This window comes from Myotis lucifugus, unplaced genomic scaffold (genome assembly GCF_000147115.1).
Source record: "Myotis lucifugus unplaced genomic scaffold, Myoluc2.0 scaffold_22, whole genome shotgun sequence".
Classification (NCBI taxonomy): domain Eukaryota; kingdom Metazoa; phylum Chordata; class Mammalia; order Chiroptera; family Vespertilionidae; genus Myotis; species Myotis lucifugus.
This window is the reverse complement of record NW_005871070.1, coordinates 461,411-479,919: the sequence shown is the minus strand read 5'-3', so window position 1 is coordinate 479,919 and position 18,509 is coordinate 461,411. Positions and strand designations below refer to the sequence as shown.

The following is an 18,509-nucleotide window of genomic DNA, read 5'->3' as shown; positions in this document are numbered from 1 at the left end:
GATACACTGAATTGGTTGGGTAGTTCTAGCTGTGTCATACCATTCATTCTCTTATGAAAAACCTTCATTGATATCCTGTTATTTTCAAGATAAAGTAAAATCATCATCAGAGTCCTTCTGACTTTGACTTTGCCCATTCAATACCTTTACTTCGACAAAGCTTATTCACCATCACCCTCTTTGTTTTCCTCTGCCCTCAGGCTTTGTTCAGTGTTACACCCTTTTTCCAAAACGGCCCATGGAAATGCTGACCATCTTTTATTGACTAACTCAAATCTTACCATCTTCCTGAAGCAGGCTATCATCCTCGCAGTTTCAATGCTCTCTTCCTCTCTGATTTCTGAAACACTCGTAATTTACGCAATGCCCAAGGAAGTTATTATATATCCTCTTGATTTGCCTGTTCTGTTATGGGAACAGGCACGTGTATTCCTAGAAAGTGTAGCTGGGGGACATTTAAAAGCCTGACTTAAAAGCAGCAGCCCTTTGCTTTCTATGACAGTCCAGCCCACCCTTCCATTGGCCAGTGCATCTTAACCGGCAGGTGTGTAACTGGTGCCCTGTGTTGTTTCATGGGCTACGGGAATCTGCACATCTTGGTGCTTAGAGAGCAGAGTATAATATTTGCATTAATTTTTAAAGATAAAACAAAGACATCAAAGAAAATTGTTCTTTATTCCCCTCTCAGGACGTTGCCCCCAAACTTCTCATGGATGTTTATTTTTCTTTGTAAGTGTTCTTTGAGGAGCAGCTTGACAGCCCATTTCAATCACTGGTCCTTGACTCATTTCCAGGTATTTCTCTGCTCCTTTGGCCCTTAATACAGGTCTCTAAGTTTTTTAGCCCCTTTTGCTTTGAAGACCTATTTTCCAACTAGGATCCATTCCCTCTTGTACCTGTCCTGGCCTGGCTTCACCTTCTCGGCCTGCTTAAAGGGCTCCAGCCTCCCTCCCTGACAGCAGGCAGCCAGTACTGGGTAAACCTGCCCATGTGTTTGAAGAGAGGCATTGTATTCTTAGAATTATTTGTGCATTCATTTGTCTTCCATGTTAGACTGCAAACCCCTGAAGGGGAGAGCCTGTGTTTCTTTTTCTTTTTTGTCACAGTATCTTACATTTAGTAGTAGTACAATGAATATTTATTGAATGGATGAATGAACCGAATATTATCTAAATAGATTTGAAAGGAATTTGGTTGTCCTTTAAATGAAAATGCCATGTATACATTGGCCTACTTCTGATCTCTAGCTATAACTTTCAGTTTAACAGTGCTCTCAAACCCGTGGCAATGAATTTGCAGTCTAGATGCTCCTAATCATAGTATTTGATCCAACCAACTAAATGATTGCTTAGCCACTTTTTTGCCTCTTTCATTCTCAGTGACATTTAGACTATGTTGTACAGCACACTTGGAATTCTTGAATGTATTGCAGGCATTGATTCAGGAATGTGTGTTCTAGCATGTTCTCTTCAGCAGAACGGTGCTCCTCTTCATTTATTGGGATTTTTCTTAACATTGCATTGGGAAAAAAGGGTCTCATTTAGAAACCATTGCCCTGTTCTACAAACTAATGCTTTTCAGACCATTTTTGCTGAGTTAGAATCCCAGTCTTGTCTCATAAGCAGGGCTGTTGTCCGTAAGGGCGGCCAGGTGGGTCCTTGATAGCATCTGTGTGTCAACATGGGTTTGGAATCAGCGTGCCAACTCCAGGTCCTCTCATAGCACTGAGTCTTCAGATTCCTTTGCTTGTGGACACATTGGCTGAGATTTCTGGCGAAGGCTGCCGCACAGGCATGAGGACCCTGTCTCCTTTCTCCTGCTTCTCCTCTTGCTATCATGTGATGGGCTGTAGTTCGGTTTCTATCCCATGGCTCCATGTCAACTTCTAGTATTTGAGAGGAGATATTTGAACCATTTAATACAAATCCTCATTATCTTAGTATTTCTCGCTGATACACTCAACTTTTTATGCTTATTTTAGCATGTCAGTACCTGAAAAATGTAAGGAGTTTTAAAGCATTCTTTTTTTTTTAAGTAGATTCACAGGGTGTGCAATCATCACCACCATCTGTTTCCAAAACTTTCCTCATCCTAATCAGAAAAGCATTCTTATTGTCACTTCTGCACATCTTCTCAGGTGCTCCACTCGGTTTCTAGTACTTGTGAACTGGAAGGGCCCAGCTCTTTAAGATCGTATGTTGCCCAGCCTCCTGCCTGGAAGCCACAGTTTCAATCAATTTTTTCCTTGTTGGTACAGAACAGCGTCCTACCCATAATAACCCATAGTGTACTTGAAGATAATTAAGTCATTCAGTGGCTATTTATTTCTCAGTGAAACAACTCATTTCCTTTAATCTTTCCCTGTTCCTTTAATCTTTTTGTTGACTTTTTCATTATCTCCTTAAGATTCTCAGCAGCCTCTTTAAAATAATACAGAACCAGACAAGATACTATAATAAAGTCGACCAATACTGAATATAGTGGAGGAATTGTCCCTTGGCTTTTTAAGATTCTGCCAGTCTGTCTGTTGAGGTGGGTTTCCGAGTGTAAGTGTGGCGCCTCTGGGTGAAGGATTGGGTGTCGGGTCAGGAAAGCAAGGAGTTGAGATGATCTGTACTGACTACGGCGATTGCTGCTTGTCACAGAGATAGGAAGTCAGGAGGGGGAGGTTGGCTCACTTTGCCAGCCTTGAAACAAATGAGGTCACAGCTTTTTAAATATTGAAATGGGGGTATTGAGCTCTCCTCATGTTGGATTAATAAGAAATCTGTATCTCCATATAAGACGTCTTTTCACCCCCTGAATTGTTAGTGATCCAGGGCCTCTCAGTTCAGAAACTAGCTACTACTGGTAGTAGTAGTAGTAGTAGTAGTAGCAATTACTACTGATAATAGTTTTAGAGTGCTACTTCATCAGCAGCTGTACGTACCACACAACTGTATTTCTAATTGCCTGCTCGTCATTTAAAGTTTCCTTGTCAAAACTAGACTCATTCTATCCTGCTCTCCTACAATCTTTTTTTCTAATTTTCTGACTGGTATTAGTATCCATCAGTCACCCCAGTTAGAAATGTTGGAGTTATCTTTAGTAGATTCTTACTCTTTACCACCCCAACCCCCAGCCCAGTGTCCAGTTAATCACCAGGTCTGCGCGATGAAATTTCTTAAGTGTCTCTCTCTCCAGTCCCACCCCCAGCATCCTGGTACAGACCTCACCTCACTCATGTAACCTTTAACAATAATGTTCTAACTGGTTTTCTCTCCTACACCACTTCACCATAGTTTTTCCAGAATTGTTCATCTAAAGGATAGATCTGATTATTTACTATCCTTATATTAAAAGAGATAATGAATTTAAAATTACTCAGAGTAATAGCCCGATATCTCCAGTGTAAAATCACTCTTCCTTCGGCTGGCAGGTAAGGCCCTTAATGAGGTGACCTTCCTATATGTTTCAACTTCATCACCTGCCACTGCCCCTTAAGAATCTTAAATTCCAGTGCACAGAACTGCAGGAAGAAGAGCAGGAGATGGTACAGCTCTGTGGCACCGACTTCGACAAGTCCAAGCTTCCTCCTGGGGTGGGAAGAATGACATTTTGGGAAGCCACCCTTCCCAGCCCCAAGGGAATGGGAGGTGAACAGCTTTCATGCAGGGGCTGCCGGGAAAGAAGGCTCCTCAGGACAGGTGTGTCAGCTCTAGCAAGAAAGCAGAGTCATCTGCAAATAGTCCGGCATTTTGCTCACTAGAGTTCTGGGGCCACAGTTAAAAGAGGTAGGGATCAGCAGGCTGGGAAAAATCAGGCCCATTTCTCAGGATGAATATAAATGGATTTAGGTAAAAGATGTTGAGAAATTTGGGTGCCCTTTAATTTGTACCAGATGATCTTTATATCTCTGGGGCCTAGGAGCCGTTTAATAATTGTTTGTTGGACAATTTATTTCTGCTACTTTTTTACTCCATTCTGTGAAGATACTGTTTGTTATAACCTTAGTATTACATTGAATTCTACTGGATTCATTTCAGTTCTGGTCAGCCATTTCTTTTATTCACTTAAGAAAGGTTTACTGATGAATACCTACTATGCATCAACACTAGTTCATTTATAAGGCAGAGATATGATGGCTGTTCTTCGTGAGCCTTCTAAGAAAACATACATAGATGGACATATGATCTTTACATTCAACCGCTCACTTTTTGTATGTTGCCGTCTTTTTCTTTTATAATCCCAGACCATGAATAATCACTCATGTTCTGTGTGGTATATCTTTCTCTCCTGGCCAAGTGAAGGGAGATCCTATATGATGACTTCTCTATTACCTATGTATTTAACCCTTTGAGTGCCAACCAATATCCTAGGAACTATGCTAAAATTGCCAAGGCATTTTTGCTGATTTTACAGCAGTTTAGGAAAAAAATTATGAATTGCAAGTAAATGAAGTTACATATTCAAAAACTTAAGGAAACCTTTACTACATTTGTTTTCATCTTTGACATATAATGTTTGCCGATTGTATTATAAAATACTAGTAGAAAAAAATTTGAACAAAACATATAATGTTAAAATAGAGGGACACCCTTCTCCAATATCTTCCACAAAATCATCTTCACAGCAAGAATTGACATATTTAGCAATATCATCACTAATAAAAGCAGACTTAGAACTGGACGCCATTTTGAAGCTTTAGGGCTACAAAATCTGAGTAAACTTCATAAAATCGTAGTACCTGTAAAAAATTAGGCAGATAAATGCCAGTGGTCAATTTTAGAACTACAAACATTCGGCATCATAAGTAATCTGCACTTAGGTGCCATCTGTCAATAAAGAGTGAACTACTAGCATCTAATAGTGACACTGCAGGAGGAGCGCGATGGCACTTTTGGTGAAAGACAGGAGGTGCGCCATCACGCTCCCCGGCACTCTAGGGGTTAATAAATTCTTTGTGTGAAGGAAAGTGATCTGGTAGAGTCTTGAAATTTAGGGAAGGGTAGAATTCAGCCTGCAATCTTTTTTAGAACTTGTCCAAGGAGCACAGTTACTAAACTCTCAACAGGATTTCAGTTAAGGTTGTTTTACCTATAAAGGGAGCCACATTGGGTGCTGGATCCAGTTTAGTAAGATTTGTTTGTTTGTTTTTCTAGAAAGATTCCGCCTCTTAGAGTTGAGTGTAAGGAAAGACATAGTGAGGTTTGGAAAGAAATCAGGAAAGTGAATAAATTTCTGTATGGAATCACACTTCTTTGGATAGCCCATGGCCCCTAACAGCTTCCTTTCCCTGGCATTTATCCCCGGACGATATATTGACTAATTAGAACTGGAAAGACAGTAGAGGGCGGCTAATGCTTCAAATATCAATCTCTTACATACCTTGCACCATTTTTTAAAAATCAAAGAACTTGGGCTCCCTCAATTGAAAAACAAACACACAACTTGGGCTCCAGTAATACCGACCAGACCTGCCCAGGCCCCACCCCAGCAACTGGGGGCTGAACTTCTGAGGGCTCACTCACCTGCGGTCAACTTATGTGGGTGGACTCAGCTTTTTTGGTCATCCCTACCTACAACCTTCAGGTCTCCTTTCTGACCCTCTGTTCTTTCTGTCCCAAATATGCAAGGAGACACTGCCAGAGCCCATGTGTACTCAGGCACTAGGACCTGTCCCCACAGGTGGTATTTTCAGGGTCGCTCCCTGCTTCTTTGGCTAAAGGTAGGACAATTCAGTTACCCCAGAGATCATTCATACACATCCAGTCGTCCGTAGGGACACCCAGCCTGTCTCCTCTAAGAAGCTGTCCCCCAGTAAGCCCTTCTTCCACCTTCCCCACAGTCTCTTCACTTTCCTCTCATTGGCATCTGCATTTTTCTAGTTTTTGCCCTTTAAAAGGTCCTCGCAGTCAGATAGACTGTGGCCCTCTGCGGAGTGAAGTCCATCGGTGGGGGGGGCCTTGGCCGCTTCTGTCCTTCACAGCACTCTTTCTTCCTCCGTGGTGCCCCAGGTCCCGATTTGTTGTTTGGTTTTTGTTTTTACTTTGGAAGAAATGTTTTTAAACGTTGCAGGGGCAGCCCACAACCAGAATTTCCCTTTCCACTTTTCCCTTCTTTCTTTTTTTTTCTTTTCTTTTTTTTAAAAATATATTTTATTGAATTTATTACAGAGAGGAAGGGAGAGGGATAGAGAGTTAGAAACATCGATGAGGGAGAAACATCGATCAGCTGCCTCCTGCACACCCCCCACCGGGGATGTGCCTGCAACCAAGGTACATGCCCTTGACCGGAATCGAACCTGGGACCCTTCAGTCCGCAGGCCAACGCTCTATCCACTGTGCCAAACCGGTCAGGGCCACTTTTCCCTTCTTTCCTCCACTCAACCCGCATCAGGAATCTGGTCTTCCACAGAGTATGCGAAACTCACATTGTATTTCAGTCTTGTGATTTTCAGAGGTATAACTTCGGGAACTAGGAGACTAAGGTCCTGACAAAGTAGATGTGCTCTTAGAAAGTTCCATATTCCTCTGGACTCCCCCCCCCCCTCCTCCTCTGGCAGTGCTTTATCATAGCATTCGATCTCCAAAGCAGAGGTGGAACCTTTGAGAAGACAGTATCCCTTGTGCTGGGATGTGCAGGGCTCCTGTGGAGAAGCAAGCTGGCACTGACTCAAGCAGGGAGAGAGTGGCCTCGCCATGCAGCTCTTGCCAGGGAACCAGGAGGGAGGGGAGTGGCAGCCACCAGGCAGTGCCAGCGAAGACCAGTGTGCTGCAGCCTTTGGTGGGTGCACAATGTCTCCGATCTAGAAGATCGAGGACAAGACCCCTGCAGGAAAGAAGCTTCTTCTTGCCCAAACCATGCTGCTAGCTAGCCAGGAAAGTATGTGTCTGGGTGCTGGAACTAACGACCACATTCGCCTGTAGATTTATCTTCCAGAATTCCTCCGGGAGCTCCTCCAGACACACCCTGTTCTAGACATCTTGAAGAGGTTGTAAATTCTGCTGGCTGCGTCATTTAAATCGTGCTTGGTCATTCTCATAAAATCTGGAATATGTTTCTATACTGTGATCTTTACAGGTGTTTGATATAAAAATGGTTCTATTACAAATTAAAATTTCTCCTCTCAAGCATATGGCAGCACATAACAATACTGTAAGTTTGGAAATCTATGTAATGTCTGTGTTCACCCATGTTAGATATTAAAAGTAGAATTAATATTCTTATTGCCATTTTAAAAAAGGAAGATACTTATTTCCAAACAGTACATAACAGTTTCCTTAAACCCCTGGACATCACTGGGCTGAGTCCCAGTTCTAGGGGCATCTCCCTGTGAGTTGGGCTGAGAAAGACAAAACCTCCTCCTGTGCTCAATGTCGCTCTGTCCTGCACTGTCACCTCTGAGGGTGATGTCTCCACCAACCGTGTCCTGCTGGCACTGCTGCTGTGCCAACAGCCTCAAAAAGCTCTGCATCTCAACCGGTGCCACGCATTCTCCCTGGTGTCTGCACCTCACTGCCGCCAGGTTAGTGGATGGCTGCAGCAGCTCCAAGCAGGGGATTTCAGGCTTGTAGTCCCATCCTCCCATCTTCTGCCTCAGCTGCTTTCCTGTGATGCCATCACCCAGAAAACTCTCCCAAGAAGGAATTTAAAGTGTACCCCAGATGAAAAGCACTCAAGAAATCTTTTACCATCAGAAAATTTGTCCAGAAAGAGATTAAACTGAGACGCACCAGGAATATAATCGGTTTCTTCGGGCCATAGCCAATTTCCTTGCCTTTAATTTTTATGGATTACTTAGTATCTAAAAGCTTGTATCTGGAAGCAGGAATCTTTGCCATTTCCAGAGAAGGGGTGGTGGCATTTTGGATAGTACACTATTTTTTCTTTTGCTAATTTACAGTGCTCTCTTTTGCCCTGTTCCCATTAGGAGGTGAAAGCATGGAAATTAAAAAACAAATTACAGGAATGAGAAGATTACTGAATGACAGCACTGGGAGGATCTATCAGCGTGTTGGCAAGGAAGGAGAGAAGTTAAAAGAAGAACCCCAGGATTTGGACTCCGTCTGGCCTCAGCGTTTGAACTCCTCTGCTGAGGCCCCACAGAGCCTCCACCCTTCTTCTCGGGGTGCTTGGAGTGAGTTCCCAGCCCAGAGTCAGTTCTCAGGGCAGTCTGGCCCTCGCTCGAGAACTTTCCAGAGTCAGCCCCACACTGCTGGGAGCTCCAATGGTAAGTATTGCTGTTAGACATTCAGAATGTCCTTATGGGGGGTTATGTTGTTTTATTCCTAAATGTTCACTTAAGGTTTTCAATAGGTTCTTGGCAACTGCAACTTTTAAGCATAAGAAATGAAATCACTTTTACCATAGACTAATGTAAACAAGAGTTAAATTCCTACGCCCTATTTCTTATCACAAAAGCACCACCAAACTTGTAAACAAAGACCCTAATTTTAAACATTGAAGTAAATGTGAGCTATTCCATGCATTTAAGAAGATTATTAAAAACAAGTAAGAGGATTCTTTGCCAACCCCCTGACTACAGTTCAGGGTCACTGATGGCCAGAGCCCTTCCCAGCAGCTCAGGGCACAAAGCAAGGATTAAGGACACCATTAATCCTAGGGCCTCACACAGCCCACTCTCACTCAGACTAGGACAATGTAGACACGCCAGTGAACTTCAGGTACACATCTTTGACATGTGGGTGGAAACAAGTTCCTGGAGAAACCCACGCAGATACCAGGAGAATATGCCAACTCCACACAGATAGTGGCCCAGACCTGGAATCGATTTCTTTCTCATCAACATTACAAGAAAACTAGAGGCCCGGTGCACAAAATTCATGCACTCAGGGCCGGGGGGCGGGGGGGTCTATGCCGGCAGTCAGACATCCTTAGTGCTGCTGCAGAGGTGGGAGAGGCTCCCACCACCACTGCTGTGCTCGCCAGCCATGAGCCAGGCTTCTGGCTGACCGGCGCTCTCCCTATGGGAGTGCACTGACCACCAGGGGGTGGCTCCTGTGTTGAGCGTCTGCTCCCTGGTGGTCAGTGCGCATCATAGCGACCAGTCGTTACACTGTTTGGTCAGTTTGCATATTAGCCTTTTATTATATAGATGGTCTTTGGTTGATTAGCTCCCACTCACCCACCCACAATCAGGGGCGGGGAGGGACGCGGGATCTTGGCCAGCCAGGGAGGGACCACAGGAGGGCTCCAGGGCATGTCTGGCCCGTCTCGCTCAGTCCCAATCGGCTGGACCCCAGCAGCAAGCTAACCTATCAGTTGGAGCATCTGCCCCCTGGTGGTCAGTGCACCTCATAGTGACTGGTCGACCTGTCAACTGTCTGCCCCCTAGTGGTCAGTGCACATCATAGTGAGCAGTTGAGTGGCCTTAGCATATCATTAGCATATTACGCTTTGATTGGTTGAATGGATGACTGGACGACTGGACACTTTGTTATATAGCCTGCTGTACATTAAGCCCTCCCTAAATCAGCTGCCTTAGCTCAGTTATTTCAAAAGACAGGGAAGACATAGTGGAAAAGTTGCAGACCATAGAATACCAGAATTGAGAAGCAGGGAAGACTGGGGGTTCTATAGTAGAAGTGGTGATTTCTTAGAGATTTTAGCCCATCATTGTTGATGGATCAATATTGTCACAAAAGACTGAACATTAGGGCAGAAAGAGCCCCCTCTTGTCATTAAAAGAAGCTTCCTGGTCATATGGTGTATTATTCATATATCCTCTTGCTGACATTGTTGCTTTTCTTTATTATCAGAGGAATCATAGCTAAAGGGAGGACTGATAACATAGCACCCTAGTACCTTCATTTTAACTTCACATTCCAGCTACTGAACCAAATGATTCATAGTTCATAACTTGTTTCATTAGAGTTGAAATGTAGCCCTTTAAAGTAACATTTTCTTAATTTAAATATCTAATTGTTTAGAAAAAAAATCAATGGGAGTGTTTCAAAGCTTAAGGGAAAAATGGATGATTTTTTTCAGTCATGTTCATTTCTATCCATTGATATTGGATGTAACTTGTTCTATAAATTATGTATAGATGTGCTGTTCTCTAGTTCAGTTCACACAAAGAAAACAAGGAAACGTAATGCATTTTTCCTTCCCTTGAAAGTAAAGGATTTTTTTAATCTATTATCTTCAAGATTAAGAGAACTGTTTTGATTGTTGTTTTTTAAACACAATTTCCAGTAACCAGTTCAGATGCATGAAAAGCCATCCTGAGACACTGCTGATGAGATAGCAGGGGACCCCACGAGATGTACTGGTGTCTTCTGTTTCCCTCAATATTACATAAGTCAGTATCAGATTCACAGGCTGGCATGCTTCCAGGTTGGAGAGAGATGACTCTTGAAAGACTTTTCCATAAAAATAAAAAGGCAGTTCTCTTTCAAATTAAAAAATGATTTATAACACACTGAAAAGAGTTGGTTTGTCCTCTAAAAAGGATAAAGACAGTACTTAAAATAGTGACTAGGCATATTCTACAAGGCCCTCCTGATTCTTCAGCCATGGAAGAAACGAGAAGAGAAATAAGATGCCCTCAGGTGTGAATAGAGTTAGTACATCTCACATCAGTACGTTTTGGGCTCACAGAGTTTGGTTTTCAGTACACAACCAGGAAGTGCATTTACTTTGGAAAATATTATGTTAAAAGCTACAAACAGAAATTCCCTCATATTCATTTGAAAATAGAGCTTTTATGTTTATTTTCATATTATTATATATAACTGTGACTGGTATGTCATTAAAATTATTTGCAATTTTAAGGTGTTATAACATCCCAGTTTGCTACAACTTTGAATGTAAATAATTGTGCTATTCCAAACATTAAGTTATCTTTAGGTATTTCATGGTTTTGCTGTAGTGAATTTTTCTTTTGTATCCACATGTAATAGGATTTAAATTACATACAATGTATAATAAAAGATATAACTGACCAAAACCTACCTTAGAACTTACCTCTTCCACCCATGAAAAAAAACGAAGTGATAGTAGTGTATTATACAGTCCATTTTATGGTAGTGGGTTGGATACTGATGCAGAGGGAACGCCACTGAAACAGTGATTTTCCAAATGTTCCATTTTATTCTAAGGAATAATAAAAATAATTTTTTTACTTCTAAGGGAAACAGAATAGGATTGAAATTTTAAGGAAAATGTATTAGATTTAAACAGTTAAAATAGTCTAAAATGAAGGAAATCTAAGGAATGGGAATGGAAAAAATATATAGGATCATTGCCTTTATTAAGGTGGAGAAAAGCCAGTACAAGTTCAAATGTCCTTCCATACTCTGCTCTCCCTCTCTTCCCCACCCCACCCACCACACTCAGAGAGTGCCTAAAAGTTTTAATGTGTTGACAGTTCTTAATTTTTGAAATAGCATGCTCAATACTAAGACTATTTTTTAATAGTTAGACACATTTAATTCTTAACCGGAACCTTTATAACACATGTAGCTACCAGGTTTTTTGTAAGGCGGTTCTCAGAGCTAGATTTTTGTGCAGAATAGCATGAGCATGTTTCTAGTGAAGTTTTAAGCTATTGTTATGAGATGAACTGGTGTGACTAGAGGGAGGCCTGCTGTGACAGCGCATTGTATGCGGACGTTCCTGCGGCTCCACCACCCGTGAAACAGCAGGAACCTTATAATACAGTGAAGCCTGGATAATTAGATAAAGTCAGACCCCCAAATTTAAGTTGTGAAAATTATTGGGTACGTTTTCCTTAGGCACAGTCTCATAATTGCACAGGCTTCAAAGTCCTGTCAAGATACCTTTTTCCCCTCTCTTTATAATTTTGGTATTGTTGGGAGTATGTCATTCTTTTCTTTCGTGCTTAGGAGAACTTCCAGTGGTAAATTCATCATTTGGATCAAACTGCTGTACTTGTAACTGCCAGTCAACATTGCAGGCCATTCTCCAAGAACTCAAGACCATGCGGAAATTAATGCAAATTCAAGCAGGTACAATGATTACACATCAGATCAAGTCCCCTGATTCTTAATGCATGTCTGACATCTTCAGTAGGGATATTTTTTATTGTGCTTTTATTGTTCAGTTCTTCCCTCTGCTGCCTTGCTATTATTTTTTTAGGTATCCATTTTCTCAGCTTTTCTTCCAACCTATTTTCCTTTTAGAACATCTAACAAAATTTGTATTGCTAATAATACTAATCCTTTACCTATGTACATGTGCTCTGTATACCTCACCCCCTGATCTCCTAGCACCTCACATGTTGGTTCATTATATTTTGAAACAATTATACATGAAGGTGGGCAGAGTTCTTCAGCTTATTGTCCGAATGTGGACAAAGAGGTTCCGATCAGGAAAGAAAATGAGCTGCCTTATCTGGCCCCTTGAGGTGCTCAGTTTGGTGGCTGCCTGCATCTTGGCCTCCACTCCTGCACGAGTCCCTTTGGGGCTTGGCATGACAGTGTGGAAGGCACACGGTCCGGTAGGTGTGGAGGAGGCCTTTGGGAAGCATGGGCCCTGCTGGCGGCTTTTCTCCCTGACATTCAGGACATAGGAGCTCAGGCACGGTTTGTCTTCTTCGTTTACATGACGCCTTTTTTGTCCTCACTCCTCTTAGGCTGAAGAATAGAAGAGCAGTGCATTTGCAGTTTGGGATGAGAGTTCAGTTTCTCCCCTTACTCCTGTGTGACTTCTCTGAGCCTCAGATTTCTCTCCTGTCTCTGGAGTACTAACCTCTCACTCGCAGGGTTGTTTTCAACAGAGAATGAGATCGTAAATGAATTCTGTAAGGCATGGCACGAGTGTAAACAATTTGTTAGTGTTGTAATAAAGACCACAGAGTATTTTATAGAAGTCTAGATCTTGATGATAGCGGCTCTGTTTTCTAATCTTCACAATTAGGGGAGAAACAGAACTTTTTTGTGACATGTACCGAAAATAATCGATCATTTTATTAAGCTTTTCCTCTTGTCAGGGAAAACAGCTCCTTGGCCTTGGCCTAAAGCAGGAAATAGTACAGTCATGTGTGACTAGCATTCCCCTCCTTTCATTGTAAAGGTATTCATGAAGGTCATGGTTCAGAAATTGTACGTGGTGCCTTTTAGTGAATTCTAGTAAAATTTTAATATTTAATGATGTGGTTTTGATATTAAAAAGCTTACTACTTAAGACATTTCAGTCACCCAAGATTGCATAAAAGTAACGTGAGCACCCTGCCTGGTGTGGCCCAGTGGTTGAGCATTGGCCCGTGCACCTAAGGGTTGTGGGTTTGATTCCTGGTCAAGGGGACGTACCTGGATTGCAGATTTGATCCCTGGCCCCGGTTAGGGCACATGTGGAGGCAGCCAGTGTGTCTCTTTGTCATTGATGTTTCTCGCTCTTCTCCCTCTCTCTTTTCCTCTCCCTCTCCCTCCCTTCCACTCTGTAAAAATCAATGCAAAGAATATCCTCAGGTGAGGATTAACAAAACAAATCAACAACAACAAAAAATGTATGCTGTGTGGCTAGAATTTATTGCCTTCAAGACAGGTATTTAGAAAGTTTTACCTTTGCTTTAAGGTAGTAGGATCAAGCAATAAGATCTGGATGCAAGAAACTTTGGCTATGTCTAGACTTGCAAAAGGAGAAGAAAACTGATAGTCCCTGTGTTGAAACCAAAAATATGTTCACCTTTAATTTAGAATAGTGAGTCTTGGAGAGGCGTGTGTTCTAGACTATCTTGATAATTGCTTTAATAGTCCACTTGACTTTGGGGAAAATTCAGAGAGAAGAGAGAAAAGTTCTCCACTCTGGCTTGCACATTAGAATTACTTGAGGAGCTTTAGAGAAATCTCAGTGCGTGGGAATTTTGATTCAATTATTCTGGGGTAAGGCTGAGGCACTGAGATTTTTTTCAAGCTCCAGGCCGAGAAACCATAAGCGCAATGAATTACTGCATGGGTGATTAAAAACTTTTCTGTTTATATGCAGTGTCCATAGTTTGTTTCCAACAGTTAAAAATTTCTTTATAGGCTGGAAATGAAAATATCAAATTTAAAGCGTAAATATTGTTTATTTGCAAGCTGATAGGAAATATTCCATATTTATTTGCATTTAAAGATCTTCAGTTTTCATTTGACATATTTATAGGTGTATTTCTACAAAAAGGCAGGCATATTCTATGGTCACATTTAGTAAGCCATATTAACACCTGCAAATTTCGTATTTTTCTTTTAAATTTTCCATGAGAGTATTTTTAAATGGTTAACAAACATTACTTCTCAAAGTGCACCGGTAAAAACTATAATTACCATCCTTGTTTCTTTAAGTATATTTTCAGTATTAGTACTTAGTTCTTGTTCAGTGCTTTTTGTCTTTGGAACGCAAACTATTTCTGGATTTTACTCATTTGCTTGACGCGTGTAGGACTCTGTTATTTCTATTTTTCAGCCACATAAAACTGAGGTGTGGAGAAGTGGCCAGGTCTGAGCCAGCAGTGTAGTGCTGTGGAGATAGTTGATGTCTGTGAGGAAGGGGTTACAGGACCTGACAAGTGACTAGCAGGCTTTGCCCACATGCTTACTGGTCATTCCAGACTATGCATTTGCTCAGACTTACCCAAGTGATCATCCTTGTCCAGTCTTTGTCCATTTTAGTGCTAGCAACTGATCAGTTTAACCCCAAATGACAATTGAATATTCCTGAGACTGCCTTCCCAGAAAATACGGATATTTACACCTCAGTTTAAGTTCTGGAGTTCTCATTTTCATAACAATGCCGTATGATTTGTAAAATCCTGCTCAAATGTTTCCTCATAGCTCATCATTGAACCCGGCAGTAGCAGTACGATCCGATTATTCACCAGCATCTTCAGCAGAGTTCTCTCTGGGGTGTTTTTCTGCCTGTAGAACTTTAAGGTGCTCCAGAGCCTTTATTTGGTAAATCCAGGTCCCGCGTGCTTTATGTGGTGTGCTTCATCCTTGAGTGAGCCCATTGCAGGCTCAGCCAGTGGAGCATGCAGATAGACAGGTGAGACATTTTCCTAAGTTGGACACAAGTACCTGTACCATATTTTTGTTTATTGTTCACAGTTGGAACCCCAAACAGACAACAACCCCCAATTTCCCTTATGTGCTCCCAGCGAACTGCTGTCTCACGCAAGAGAAATAAAAAGAAAAAAGTGCCCCCAAAGACTGTTGAACCTCTTACTGTGAAGCAGAAGCCCACTGTGTTAGAGACTAAGAAGACAGGTGTGGCCTCAGAGCAGTCGGCCCTCCAGGCAGCTGAGCGCACTTCCACGGGGGAGAACCACGTCCTAGGATTTGGCATTGTTCTGGAATCACCTTCCTCCGATGTAAGTTGATGTTTTCTGGCTGCTGACACTAATGTGATATAACTGTTAGGAATTTTCTCAAATACTACACTTTCCCCTTAACTCATGCTGCCCAGGCAAAGTGGAAAATCTTGCAGAATACACGTGGGAAAGAGGAAAGGAAGATGATGAATAATTTCCTTGCCTAGAATTTTCTCTTCGGAAAATCTTATGCCTTATTTATTTAAACATGTTTTCATTCTTTATCTCTGAAAGAAGGGTGAGGGAGTAATCTACTCACTAATTTCTTTAACATTTTTAATTTTGAAGTGGCCATTTTCAATTTCCTCAGTGTAGAGCTAAAAGAACATAATTAAATCCTTTGCAGATGGGCATAAATGAACCAAACCTTACAGATAAGGTCACACCTTTCTAGAAACACAAACTAACAATAAAAAAGGAGCAGTAGTGCTAATTCTATTTTATAGATGCAAGCTACACTGCTAATTAGGCTGCAGTGCCATGCCATTTACTCTATGTAATGATAGGTTAATGCTCTGCAAAGGTTTTCTATTTTAATAACATAGTCAGCATATTGTTGCAAGTCCAAAATGTTGGATGACATCTGAGATATCTGACTTGCCATTTTATATTCAGTGACCATAAACTAATTTTGTTAATAGTGTGCTAAATGTGCAATTGCATACTCTCTTCATAATATCTAAGAACATTGGTGTTTCCAACCCCAACTTGTTGGGAGAGTTCTTAAACAAGAGTGAGTGATCTATTATTATCAGATTGCATAGGATGAGTATCCTGCTGAGAACTCCCACAGGCCTATATGGGATTGGAATTTGGTCCTACCTTTTAAGTAAGAAGTAAATTGCTGTTTTTAAAAAGTGTTCTCTTTCACATTGCACAGGAAGACAGTTTGCTAGCATGTATCCATGTTGGGTCTTAATAAAGGGGGGCAACAAAAATCATCTTGCGACTTTTTTAGAGTAGAAAATCATTCAAACTTTTATTCAGTCCTTGGTGTCAAAAGTTTTTTGTTTTAGTTTTTTATTTATGAACACATGCTATAATTGTTAAGAAGTTTTTCTAGACTAAAACTTAATGTTAAAATGTCATTAATGATGATAATGTTTTACTCTGGACCAGTCAGCTCCTTTGATTAGAGCATATTGTTTTGAAACTAAAGCTCTGGTCAAAATCCACGTGGATCACATATTTGGAAACAGAGGTACATTATTCCATAACACAAAACATATTCAATCATAAGAAGTTTTCTTAATACCTTTATTTGTTAGCATTCTTTTCTGATAGGCTTTGATATATCAAGAGCAATCATTTAACTTGTATAAATCATCCCCTAATGCTAATAACTGAACCTTCCTTTTTAATTTTTATGCTCCAAATATACTTCAGAGATAAATTGAGGACTAGCTGATAAAGGCCTTATGTACATTAGTGAAATCGAGTTTTTATCTTTATCAGTATTATAATTTTATTTACATCCCAAATAAATATAATTTGCTTTTTATTTATAAATTTTTTTGCTAACAAGAGAAATTAAATTGAATAATGCACATTTAGAATTGTCCATGAAAACTTAGGTGTTTATTACCTTGATGAAAGAATAACATACTTGTAAAGAAAAGCAAAATTACTTATATATACACTAGAGGCCCAGTGCACGAATTTGTGCACGGGTGGGGTCCCTCAGGGTGGCCTGTGGGGATCGGGCCAAAACCCACAGTCCAACGCCGCCTACAGCTCCTACCTGCCGCTCCCGCTCATCCCGGCCCTACTGCACCTGCCGCAAGCTCGCGCCCAATCAGTCCCGATCAGGAGAGGTTCTCACCGCCGCAGCAGCGCTCACCAGCCATGAGCCCTGCGTCTTGCACTCTCCCGAGGGGAGTGGCTCTCCGACTTCCCCTGAGGGGTCCCGGATTGCGAGAGGGTGCAGGCCAGGCCAAGGGACCCCACCAGTGCACAATCGGGGCCAGGGGAGGATGCGGGAGGTTGGCCAGCTGGGGAGGGACCTTGGGAGGGCTTCAGGGCATGTCCAACCCATCTTGCTCAGACCCAATCAGCTGGATTCCAGCAGCAAGCTAACCTACCGGTCGGAGTGCCTGCCCCCTGGTGGTCAGTGCACATTATAGCGACTGGTCGACTCTCTGCCCATCTAGTGGTCAGTGCACGTCATAGCAAGTGGTTGAGCAGCCTTAGCATATCATTAGCATATTACACTTTGATTGGTTGAACAGTCGAGAGGTCACCGGACAACCAGACACTTAGCATATTAGGCTTTTATTATATAGGATATACATTTAAAAGCATTTTAAAAAACTGATCTTAGTGTTTCACCGAAGCCAAAAACAAAGTTTTGGCTTTGTACAGTCATGTGTGACTAGCATTCCCCTCCTTTAGGACTTGGCTTTAATTTAGAACCCTCCCCTCAATTTAACTCCCATTTTCTCTTCTTTTCTAAATACCGCCCTCTCTCCCTTGGCCCCAACCCCCAAAGGCCCCAGTATAATTTCAACAGTCCTTCCTTCTAGAACTTTGTATACTGGTTTGTAATATTTGTTTCCTATCCCTTGCTAAATAATTTCTCACATTTCTTCCTTACTCTGAGGCATGATTATTGATATATAAATATAATATCCTATATATATTTTATATATATACTTTAGAGTCCCAGTGCACAACATTTGTGCATTGGGGGGGGTCATATATCTTCTAATTAATTTCAGGATTTAGCATCTGAACCCTTCTGCAAGTTCAGGTCAATTTTGTTTTCTTGCGCTCTCTCTCAATTCTTGTTAGAAAAGCAAAGCAGCTAGTAAATGTTCACTCCAGATACTCATTGCCAAGTCCCAATGACAGTAAGCACATCTAGCCTCACAAATAGACCTTTCTCATGTCATTCCTTTATATAAAAGGGTGACTTTTAGTAATATCATCATAAATGATAGCCTTATATTAATTAAATAAAAAAGAAACCAATGAAACTTTGACAATACTGAAAACACACATTCTCCTTTACAAGTCTCTAATGTTGGGCGTTTTCATATGGACCTTCCAGTCTCAAGATACAATGATCACAATGAAGGATTGTTAGAAATGAAACAATGAAACACTCCAAGTTTATTTACTTTATGTAAGTTAAGTCTTGAGTAGATTTGGGAACCTTTTTGGACAACTTATTTTGTCTAACACTGAAAAAAAGAAA

At 41.3% G+C, this 18,509-nt stretch overlaps 1 protein-coding gene across 1 annotated transcript in view; it reads left to right on the top strand.

The window, feature by feature from the left end:
* BEND7 (BEN domain containing 7) overlaps window positions 1-18,509 on the top strand; it is an 84,819-nt gene that overhangs the window by 13,430 nt on the left and 52,880 nt on the right. Inside the window, exons 2-4 of the mRNA XM_023751492.1 lie at window positions 7,913-8,212; window positions 11,850-11,972; window positions 15,051-15,313. Coding sequence (XP_023607260.1) covers window positions 7,913-8,212; window positions 11,850-11,972; window positions 15,051-15,313 — 686 coding nt within the window. The remainder of the gene's footprint in view (window positions 1-7,912; window positions 8,213-11,849; window positions 11,973-15,050; window positions 15,314-18,509) is intronic.